At 38.7% G+C, this 12,514-nt stretch overlaps 1 protein-coding gene across 1 annotated transcript; it reads left to right on the top strand.

Moving 5' to 3' along the window:
• Positions 1–10,180: 10,180 nt before the first annotated feature.
• Positions 10,181–10,963, top strand: LOC107086462 (leucine-rich repeat-containing protein 3-like). Its single transcript, XM_015377408.1, has one exon. The coding sequence runs from the start codon at positions 10,181–10,183 to the stop codon at positions 10,961–10,963; it is 783 nt and encodes a 260-aa protein (XP_015232894.1).
• The last annotated feature ends 1,551 nt before the right edge of the window (positions 10,964–12,514 follow it).

The raw sequence follows: 12,514 nt of genomic DNA on the forward strand, positions 1-12,514 counted from the left end.
TATAGATGACTAGTGTTATGAACTAAATTTACAGCTGGATATGTACCGAATATAATATACAGGTGGATATTACTATAAAAAGGGTTTTTACAGTTATGTACAATAGCATATATATAGATGGGTTTTACTATAAAATGAATAAATAAAGTTTGTACAGAAGCTATCTAAATTAAAGTGCAGTGGAAGGTAATTTCATATTACAGTTAAATTACGTTATTGCAAATGTATATGTAAACTTTTTTCATTGTTAGCAATGCTAACTATACTCAATGTAGAAATTTCAATAAAAAAGAATAAAGATTTTATGGTATTATATATTTTAGTAGTTCCTTGCTTTCTAAGGTAGATTACCATGAACTCATTTTGAACTGTTCTGCTGACATAAGGTATTTTAGATTCTTTTATAAACGGAAAATTAGAATTTTTCACATTTAAATTATTGGGTTAACCCAGGTTTTACAAACACGGGTCGACTGACTAACAATCGGCATTTGGCTCCCTTCCCTTTGACAAAAAGGCCTGGATCTAACCCCTCGCTGGCAAGCTGAGTGGCCTCTGAACATCCATTGATGATATCATCAGTGCGACAGAAATCGGGAAAGTAAAAATGGAGAGCAACATGTAAGGAAGCCAGCGTGCAGCACGTGACTTGTATTGTTTTTATCTTTTATCTGTTCCAATTCCTCTTACCAGTGTTGCGCCATGTTTATCGAATTGATTCAGCTTGTCATCGTCTGTTGATGTCCGTACGTTGCGCTCAATGGTATAACGTAAATTAGCGGGTCGACCCGGGTTGGGTGTTCCCACAGCATGCGGATCAGAAGTGAGGCGATTTAAACTGGTTTTTCGGGCAGTGGGAAAGGTGTACACATTAGCAGCCATTTAAAATGGCCCTTCCCAGTCAAACCCCAGCCGAATGGCAGCCCGCTTCCCAGCAACTCCCAGCAATATCCCCTCCAACGTCCAGCCACTGGAGTGAGCCCCTCTTTCTCGTGGGTGTCCATAGTTTTTTACTCCGACTCCACCCTTTCACTGAATTACAGGGTCTGACCTTGAGAAGGCCCCTCTCTTTAGATCTTAATGTCCACAAATCATGACAGAAAGAATATTTTAGTACAAAGATTGATGTTTAAAAAGCAATTGTAGGGGACCATAAAGGAAATTGGGGAAATTTTGAATGGCTTCTAATGTAAGTGAGGAAAAGGCCACTAAATGTTTTTAATAAATTAATATTCTCAGGGGGGAGGGCTAAAGTGATTTGTTTGAGTTGATTGCTGGTTCTTTATAATAAGAAACCCAGGATAATCAGTTATCTGAAGGGCCTGCTAAACATGACAAAAAGAGCCTTCATGAAGGTGGGCAAGAAATTATTGAGCTCATCAGTGTAGCCAAGAAACATATGTTGTTAAGAGATAAAACATTTATCTTTTACTGATTCACTAAGGAAGTATGCAACATCTGACAACATGTGAGTCCAATTCCTTTAAAAGCTAGAGTACCCCAGAGGGACTCTTGGACTTTGGACAGTGTGTGTGTTGTAACCTGTAAGCCTAACTTAAGCACCAAATTTCTCTAACCTTTTCAAGAGGAGAAATCAATTTCTATTTTTTTTGGATTCTTATATAGTTTTAATGTGTCATGTTCATCAGAGGTCAAATGAATTATGGGTTTAAAGACAGTTGAAAGATTAATTACTTTGTAGATCTTATTATTTTTGAGGTAAGTGTGTTTCTTTTGTTTAACAGATTTCAGTTTTTATTTGTAACTTTTTAAAATACAAATTGATTTTTCAAAACCAGAACTGTGTTAAAAAAAAACTCTGTTTCTTTTTTGTTTCAAAGTGGTGATGAATGGGGCGCCATGATATGGGCACTGCATTGCATAGGGCTTGATGTGGTATTAAAATAAAAAGACGGTAAGGCCCTTAATGGTAATAAGCTTTTAGACAAACTCCGTAAATTGAAGCATTTAAACAAAATGATGCTAGGACATGTAGATTCCCTAAGAACTCTGTTGACAGAGGTAAACTTTTAGGGTTATGGATATAGTTGTTTTTGTTTGTTTTTTTAAATAAGAAGTTCTGAATTCATGGATTAATAATGAGTGTAAAGTCAGCCTGTTAATACAGTATTTGTATGCAAAATAGAGAGATAATAATACCTTTTTAATATTCATGTTTTTCTTTCCCTTTATATTAAAATGCAATGATATGTATAGCATAGTGACCTTGTCTGAAAAGAATTAATTCAGCAGATTTTTGTTCCCACTTTATTCAAATGAATTAAATGACGTCTTCTCTGCAGTTTGGTTACCTAATGAATTTTGCCCACAAATTCTCCTCTGAGAAAAGACAAAACCCACTTTTTCTTTGTTAAAACACCAGGTAAGAGGTTCGGTAATATCACCCGCTGATGCACTGGTAGTGATGTGTCACAAATCGAGGGCAATGTTTCTCATTTTCCCTGCAAACTAAAGTCAAGAGGGGAGCAAACGGTGTGAAGGAGACTGAAAAAAAAAAAAAAACCTACAGCAGCTGTTAGAGGAGGGAGGTGAGATCTGAAACTCAAGTTTCTCAAGAGACAAAGATTCCTCAATAAGGATTATAGAATAGTAATCAGTAACAAACAGGTTTTATGTCATTTTCTGTTGAAATAGAGCTCAGATGGTTCATCATATTTCAGTGTTTTTCAGTGGTTAAACACTGAAAAACTAGAAATTAGAAATTTATCTCACAAATTAAATTAGGAATAAACGCACAAAAAATATTTTATATACACTCACCGGCCACTTTATTAGGTACCCCATGCTGGTAACGGGTTGGACCCCCTTTTGCCTTCAGAACTGCCTCAATTCTTCGTGGCATAGATTCAACCAGGTGCTGGAAGCATTCCTCAGGGAGTTTGGTCCATATTGACATGATGGCATCACACAGTTGCCGCAGATTTGTCGGCTGCACATCCATGATGCGAATCTCCCGTTCCACCACATCCCAAAGATGCTCTATTGGATTGAGATCTGGTGACTGTGGAGGCCATTTGAGTACAGTGAACTTATTGTCATGTTCAAGAAACCAGTCTGAGATGATTCCAGCTTTATGACATGGCGCATTATCCTGCTGAAAGTAGCCATCAGAAGTTGGGTACATTGTGGTCGTAAAGGGATGGACATGGTCAGCAACAATACTCAGGTAGGCTGTGGCATTGCAACGATGCTCAATTGGTACCAAGGGGCCCAAAGAGTGCCAACAAAATATTCCCCACACCATGACACCACCACCACCAGCCTGAACCGTTGATACAAGGCAGGATGGATCCATGCTTTCATGTTGTAGACGCCAAATTCTGACCCTACCATCCGAATGTCGCAGCAGAAATCGAGACTCATCAGACCAGGCAACGTTTTTCCAATCTTCTATTGTCCAATTTCGATGAGCTTGTGCAAATTGTAGCCTCAGTTTCCTGTTCTTAGCTGAAAGGAGTGGCACCCGGTGTGGTCTTCTGCTGCTGTAGCCCATCTGCCTCAAAGTTCGACGTACTGTGCGTTCAGAGATGCTCTTCTGCCCACCTTGGTTGTAACGGGTGGTTATTTGAGTCACTGTTGCCCTTCTATCAGCTCGAACCAGTCTGGCCATTCTCCTCTGACCTCTGTCATCAACAAGGCATTTCCGCCCACAGAACTGCCGCTCACTGGATGTTTTTTCTTTTTCGGACCATTCTCTGTAAACCCTAGAGATGGTTGTGCGTGAAAATCCCAGTAGATCAGCAGTTTCTGAAATACTCAGACCAGCCCTTCTGGCACCAACAATCATGCCACGTTCAAAGTCACTCAAATCACCTTTCTTCCCCATACTGATGCTCGGTTTGAACTGCAGGAGATTGTCTTGACCATGTCTACATGCCTAAATGCACTGAGTTGCTGCCATGTGATTGGTGCTTAAAAATTAAGTGTTAACGAGCAGTTGGACAGGTGTACCTAATAAAGTGGCCGGTGAGTATAAAAACTATTTTATAAATATAACAGCACAAACAAATATTCACAATTAAAACCTATTCTTAAAAGCATAAATATAATTAACTATTAATATAAATTGTATTTTTTTTCCAATCAAGTGTTTAAAAAAAATGCATAGTTATATAATATATTTCATATATTTACAATATATATTTTCTCTTTTATTTTACCCTGTCCAGCACTTTGAATTGTCTTGCTTTACTTTGGTGTAGTGCTGCGCATCCAGAGGTCATTATGTCCACTTTGCAAAGGGGGTTGGTCAAAGCGATGAGATGTTTGGTGTCCTCGCTCTTGGGCCAAAGCAGAGTGAGCAAAACCCCAATGTCAGTTGAGCTCTGCAGCAGCCGTACTTTAAGAGACTCTGAAAGAGGTCAATATTCACTGTAGGGGAGCTGCTCTCACAAAGTGATTACAGAAAAGTCAGCACAGAGGATAAAAGGAAAGTAGCCTCTCTGTCCAAAGCAAATAATACTATTCGTTGCTCATATGGCAAATAAATCTCATGTGTTACCTCGTTTTCCCGAGGGTAATTTGCTAAAAAAAGACTGGATTGGCTTTGCTCCATATCCTTGTGATCTGGGCGATGGTTGGGGGGGAGAATATGATGCTGAAGCTTAGCCAGGAGCCTGACAAGTTAAACTAATCTATTTGCCTGTTTCATGAAGAGAGCTGCAGGTGTTTGGCCACTAGAATGCCTCTTAGTGTCATTATGAACACAATCAGGGTAAACCAGCTTTTTGGTCGATATAATCAATGACTCTGTTAATCATAGCGATGCTTTGCAAGGCGCTGGCTGCTTTCAAGTGGTCACCACCAGGTATACCTTCGAAGGTCTTTTGTAACAAGGTATCGAAGTCTGTCCGTCAGAGCAGGACAGCTGTAATAAACGTTTATGAAGAGTGACAGAGGCAGGGAGAACAATCAGTCATGGACGGGAGCGCGAGGACAACAGGACAGCTATAGATTCACTCTAACAGGCTGAGTAAAGCAAACCAGCCACTCTGATATGCATAATACCTTCCAATCTCACAAAGTGCTCATTGCGCGGTTATTCTTTATGTCCGCCATGTGCTTTAAATAAACCTGGTGGCTGGGAGAGAAAAGCAGCAGAGTTAAATGTGCAAATGTAGCAAGTATTATGTTTCAAGTGGCTTTCCATACAACAAAACAGCATTAAATCTAAAGGTTAAAATTATCGAAAAAACTGTGAACAAAGCCAGTGGTGTAGACAGAAAGATACATTTCAGTCACTCCTTTCACAATAAAGCAACAGCCTAACTTTTGACCCTAGAATTAGATTATTTGGTGATACATTATTTTATGTTTTTAGGTGTGTATTGTTGCTCTTTGCAGGCTGTTTTCACAAATACTCACCTATGTAACACTTGACACGATAAAAAATATAACTCTTGTCATATTAGCCTTGCTGTGTTTACTTATTAGGGTCCAGTCCAGTAGGACCTAATTGTGTCATCAGCCCGGCATTCCACCTGTGAAAAAAATGGTGACCTTAATGGATGAAAAACATAATAAAAGATATAATTTTTAAAGTTATTATGAGCTTTTCTGTATCACAAATGATAATGTGTAAGTTAATAGAAAAACAACAAAATATTTATGCCTTCATATTTAAGGTCTGAGGCCTAGTCAGTATCACCAATTGCCTCACACAGTGCAACACATCTCTTTCGCATAGAGTTGATCAGGTTTTCAATTGTGGCCTGTGGAATGTTGGTCCACTCCTCTTCAATGGCTGTTCGAATTTGTTGGATTTTGGCAGGAACGTTGATCCAGAGCATCCCAAACATGCACAACAGGGTTCATGTCTGGTCGATATGCCAGCCATGAAAGACATGGGATGTTTTCAGATGCCAAGAATTGTGTACAGATGCTTGCAACATGTGATTCTGCATTATCCTGCTGCAACATGAGGACATGTTCTTGGATGTATGGCACAACAATTGGCCGCAGGATCTCATCAAAGTATCTCTGTGCATTCAAAATCAATCAATAAAATGCACCTGTGTTCTTTGTCCATAACAGACACATGTCTTTGGTTTCAGTGATATTTGATGTAGGAATTGCTTGCAGTTTTGCATTTATGTCTCCTAGGAAACTTTCGGAAAATCACTGTCAGGAGGGGACTATGAACACATTCCAGCTCATCGTTTCCTCATTCCAGGAAAAAAATCAATACATGGATTAAACTACATTTTCTTCAGCTAAATCAAAAGAAAATTGAAATAATAGTTTTGGAACAAAAGAAAACCATTTAAAAGTTAGCACTCATGTTAATGTAATTCATGTAATAACCAATCAGGGTGTTGTGATGGACCTGGACCTCCAGTGGCGCATAAAGACATTCTGTCACTTAGAGAACATCTGCAGGATTAAAAGACTCAACAGGACCCTGATAAAATTATTCCTATTCTGTTTGTCTTTAGTAGGATTGATAGAGACAGCTGTGAAGTGGATCAGACAGCCAAAGCTGATCCAGAATGCTGGATCACCGATCAGGCTTCCAATAAGAAAGTGGAGAAACGGCTTTTAGCTCTTATGCTCCAAAACAAAAAGTGCTGAAACCATAAATTGCTTAAAATTTTAATAAAAAAAGCAATTTATTTTGGTGTGGCTATTGACTGTGCTACCTAAACATTATTCATCCAACTTTATTCCATTATCATATCTTCTTTTTTAATTAATCTACTTTTTTTTCCTTTCTTAACTTTCTGACTACCAAAATGTGCTATATTAATGGACTTGCCTTACCTTAACTTGCCTTGTCTTACCTTCCCCGGCTTATATTATCAATGACATTTTGAGTTTAAAGAGCTTTTATGGGTAAGCCGGAGCACCCGGAGGTCAAGGGGTTAAGAAGAGGGTCAAGTTGAGGGGTGCCCTTTTGAAGTCCTAGGTACCAGAAGCACTGCCTGCCACTGTGGACAATATCATGAAAAACACACATTCAGCGGTTTAACCTTAATGATCAATTGTTTCAGTTCTTTAATGGGTATAACCTCACCAAAAAAAATTGGTCAAATTGACAAAAGTGGAAAGTAATGTATTAAAAGGGTCTTTTTACTCACCAGGATGTTTTTTTTCTTACAAATAAAGCATTCATAATGAAAATACAGCTATAGAAAGGCAGAGTTTAGATCCATCTGAGTGCAAACACACACACACACCCACACACAAGCGCTTCTATTATGCACCCACCCAGAGACGCACCACTGCTGCAAAGCTGCTGCCCGACAGGAGGTCAAACAGCTGGATGCTGCCTCCCAGAGAGGCTACAGCTCCGCAGGAGGACGGTGTCCGGTGGAGAGCTGACAGAGGAGCCAGCCTGTCCGGATACAAAAAACCCACACAGAGACCGGGAGCTTTCAGGTAGGCTCACGATTACTTTATATATGAGTGCTCTTTTGATTGAATAAAGGTTTTTTTTTAATGCTGCTATTCTATATTTAACCCAGTCAGCCTCATTTTAATCATTTAAAAATCTGAAGTTTTTATACATTTAAAATGCTTTTTTTTAGTATTGTACTATTGTGTTGAATGAGTAAGAAAATTTTAAACAAAAAAGAAAGAAAAATACATGAAGTGTTTAAAGGTTGAGCTCTTTTTTTCTGAAAAGCTTAAACCTAACAAATTACCTTTTAGGATTTAGCTGCAGTAAAAAAAATTTATAGCTTTTTTTCAATGAAGCACTTTAATTGCATTTTTTTGTTTTAGAATAACTTTATTGAAATTTTAGCCTATATATTAACAACTGGCTGGATAGTTACACACCTGCTACTCTATATGGGTTTTCAATTTTTTACATTTTTTTTTAAGAAATGTTCTGTTTTAAGCTCAATCCACTTCAGTTCCACTTCTACCAGCTTTCTTGTTGCTGTACAAGAGAAGGATCTCTAGATTTTATGCTTTAACCACCATATTTCACTGAGGTTATGGTGTTTTTTCTTTTATATTAACTCATAAAAATGTTTATTAATTAGATGATTTTTGAAAGCAGCTTCTTGCTGTGGATTTTATTTATGAATTTTTTTTTCCTTGCAAGTTTAAGAATGATAATTAGACTTGTTTGAATGAGCATTCAAAGTCTAGCACTACCAACATTAACATTTAGCTAATTGGGCTAGTGTTAGTAACCTTCCAATAATTACATAAATTCTGGGCGAGGATGAAAACGCACTTTGTCTTGCTGGCTTTTTTCTCGTCCAAACAGCCCACACGAAAAAGTAAGAGACTTCAGTACTTCAGATTTTCTAGCAGGTTTTAATGAAAGTTCCCACATTTTAAGATGAAAAGGTCACATTTTATGTGCAATTACTTCCTTTAAAAAGTATTCCAAGAGGAAACCACTGATTCCTAACTTTTTTATTTTGCATAAAGTTATGCATAAAGTGTAACTCACCCCAAAGTCAACTTTTTTTGTAGATGAATTTGGTATGTAAGATTTTATTTTGGTGTTACTTTTCATTTGTGTTTTTCCGCTTGCAGTGGTTAGGAGTGGCTACTGCAGTTTTTCCTGTTGTTTTAAATTGCACATATTTGTACATACCTACATCGCTCATAAAACCAGCCCTTTTCACAGCCCTGCGTTCGTTAAAAATACAACCCAGCACCTTGAATACGGTTACCAGACGTCCCCGTTTTGGACCCTCTGTCTCTGTCCCTGAAACTGTTACTGTAAAAGAATAAATAATCCATTCTAAACATCAAATGATGTTTAGATTTAATTAGCAGTCTGGGAAGCAAAGACCTTCAAAACTTCCAGTTGGAACTTTTTTTTGTGTGTGACAGAACAGACAACAATATAGACATCAAGGAAACAAACAAAGTAAACATAAGTAGACACAATGTTTAAATATCTCAAAAAATAGTAGTCATGGGGTCATTTATGTTAAAAAGTTTTAAATCAGAGTATAACCGATAACTTTAAATTGCCACAAGTTTTGAAATCCACGAGTTTGAGGAAAAGGGCTGCTTAGTGGTTCAGTGGGTAGCACTGCTGCCTTATAGCAAGAAGGTCGTGGGTTTGATTCCTGGCCCCGGGTCTTTCTGCATGGAGTTTGCATGTTCTCCCTGAGCATGTGTGGGATTTCTCTCAAAGTCCAAAAACATGACAGTTTTGTTAATTGGCTTAAATTTTCCTTATGTGGGAGTGTTAAAAATGATCTTGGCTGAATAAACTAACTTCTGTTGTTCACCTCTGGTATTTTTAGTAAAAATGCTGGTCCCCTGCCATAGTGTGCCTCGCTTGTCCTGATCACACACCAGCTAAACCACCACAGCTCACCCAAAAATTAACCCGTGAAGTGTTCTTACAGATTTATACTTTTTTACCTACTGTTCAACTATGACATACACCCATAGTATTGTCTACACCAAAACAGTCACTGGCTAAAGGGGTGTGAATACTTTTTTTAAGCAGTGTTTGTTTTTCAATCAGCTGAAAGGAGAGCACACCCACTTCATTTATATTCTTGTCACTCTTGTCATAAAATCGTTTAGTTTTCCATCCATCATTTCCATCCAACACACTCCATGCGTTCACAAATGAAGCGCGTTCTGTGGTGATTTCATTCGCTCTCTGACCTTCATTGGTTCACAAATGTCCTCGTTAATCTCTCAGATTACTCACAGCTTTTTATTCCAACACAAATCACTGTTTTCAAAGTTCATCAGCTGCATATTGATGAGCCCCCACCTTATTTAATGGGATGTCATTTCTTTCCCTTGACGAAATTGGAGTCCAAGGGCCATGTCACAGGAGACATGGCATTATTATGATAATGCTGAACTTTATTGGCCTACTCTCCCTCTGAGGAGAGACAATATGGTTGGAATTTCTCTTGACAAGAAAAATTAATCACAATTTATATATCTTTCATTTTCAGGTTTCTTCCAGTGGGTGGAGAAGATGCGCCCTCCAACCTTGAATTTCCAATCATGGCTCATCCTAAGACTATAATGATCAAAATATTTTCATGTCTCCTTTTTGGGGAAGTCATTGGTCAAGCTGCTATTTTACTTCTCATTTAGAGAGCAGTCAAACATCTGGGTTTGTATCCTCTTCTAAGCTGGATTAGGGTTCGGTAAACGATGAGAAAGGATGTCGGAGTGAAAGTCGAAAGGATTCTTTGGATCTTTGACACAACAGCTAATGGGGGCTTCCAAAAGGTCCATCATACAACATCGTTCAGGCAGTTCTTTTTTCTTTACTGGAACTTTACTGCTACTTTCTTTTGTTGGGGTAATGGCTTGCCCGCATGCCTGCCATTGCTCAGAAAGGAACGGCAAGGTGGTGCAGTGCACCTCACGCAACCTGGAGATCATCCCGGCCAACTTACCGAAGGACACAGTTGTTCTCCTGCTGTCGTCAAACCGAATCAGGCATGTCCATAAGGAGGCCTTCGCAGACCTCAAGCATCTCAGGGAGCTTGATTTATCCCACAACTCACTTGAGAGCGTGGAAGTCGGCTCCTTCCAAGGAGTTTTGGAGAGCCTGCGTACCTTGGATCTTTCAAACAACCGACTCAGCAGTCTCCCAAGAGAGACCTTTACCAAGTTGCACGCCCGGATTCGCCTGTCCAACAACCCATGGCACTGTGATTGCTCCCTCCAGGAAGTTTTAAGGGAACTGAGGTTGGATCCAGAGACGGTCAACGAGGTCAGCTGCCAAACATCAGTGCAGGAGGAGTACGTGGGACAGCCAGTGATCCAAGTCTTGGACTCGGGGATCAACTTTTGTAACTTCCACCACAAAACGACAGACATGGCCATGTTCATAGCAATGTTCTGCTGGTTCTTCATGGTAACGGCTTACATTGTTTACTATATCAAACACAACCAAGAGGACGCCAGGAGACACATGGAGTACCTTAAGTCTTTGCCCAGTACCTCCCATATCAGCAAGGACTACGACACAGCCAGCAGTGTGTTTTAGTGTCACAGACAATGAGGAAATCATAGGACAGACATTTGCAGAGTTTGGAAAAAGCATTTCCACCATTTTAGAGTTTTATTTTGTCCCACACATTTAGATCAAACTTCCAAAAATGTTACAAAATTTAAAAAACAAACCACTGGACTCTGTTTTCCAAGTTTGAAGACCATTTGCTTCCCATCAGGAAGCTTTTTCAATTCAATATGTCTGGATAAGGGCTGAGTTCCAAGCTTTATAGAGTAGCCCAACAAAGCATATTTATTTAGATCAAACAGTTTTTTTCATCAGACAAAGAAAATATAAGTAAATACTGAGTAGGTAGTTTTAATGAGGTAGAATAAAAGATTACATAAAGAAACTTCCTGGATCTAAGCTTACAAACAATATAGCAACAACTTCTAAGTAGAACACAGTAAACCTTAATAGGACAGCCCGCCTACCAAAACGAATGCAAGAGGGCATTGATTGACTTAAAAAACACAAAACACCACACCTGAATCACTCCAGACCTCAGCTATCATCAGTGTTCATGATTGAAAACAAGATCGATACCAGAAAAACATGAAATCTGTTGGACTTCAATGTCCAAAACCTAAGCTTGACAAAAACAATACAAAGGTCTATCTCACTTTTGCTAAAAAACATCTGGACAGATCTTTTGGGAAAACCTTCTCTGAACCGACAAGGAAAAAGTGGAATAAAAAAACAAAAACAACATACATGGTGGTGGTAGTCTGACAGCTTGGAGCTACTGTGCTATTTTAGGATTGGGCTACTTGCTTTAATTAATTTAGAACCACGAGTTCTCCTATAGGTGGTTGTTTGGCCATTCATTTATGAACTTGAGTTAAATTAGTTGGGTCCAACACTTAGAGACACAGGGCAAACAATTACAAACACACTCTCTTACAAAAGGCAACTGAAAGAGAGTAACTAACCTAACGTGCAAATTTCAGATCCTGAAAGGAAATAAGGATACCAAGAGACAACTCATACATTTATACATGTAGAACTGCCATACCCAAGATCTTCTGGCTGCATGGCAACAGTGCCACCCTAAAGCAAAACTGGGTATGCTAGTAAACAGCATGCTCTCCAATCCAAACAAATCCGGAAAGAAGGTGGAAGAATCTGATCTATTGGACATGTGCTTTTTAATAACAGGGCCACATTGGTTTTGATAGAAATTTTACCTTAAAAAAAAAATACCGTAAATCCTCTAATACAGGACGGGACCTTTATTTCACTCAGGTACATCTTGGTCCAGGCCATTATTGGAAGGAGGCCAGAATTAGAGGCAGGCCTCTATTTCTATTTGATCAAAACAGACTACCATTGGAATGAATAAAAAAATAGATTTTGTGTCTCTTTGAACCTATAAAATGCTAGGTTTATTTTTTGAAAAAGTACAGCTACCATAAATATACAGAACATTATTCAGAGATCTTCCAGCAGCTGCAATGTTTCTGCACGGTAATACGAAAGAAAGAAAAAGACACAGAATGGAATCTTGGCCAAACTGACTTGCGAAAGAAAGTTTAAAAAAAAATA

Source organism: Cyprinodon variegatus, unplaced genomic scaffold, assembly GCF_000732505.1.
Source record: "Cyprinodon variegatus isolate N-32 unplaced genomic scaffold, C_variegatus-1.0 Scaffold153, whole genome shotgun sequence".
Taxonomy (NCBI): Eukaryota; Metazoa; Chordata; class Actinopteri; order Cyprinodontiformes; family Cyprinodontidae; genus Cyprinodon; species Cyprinodon variegatus.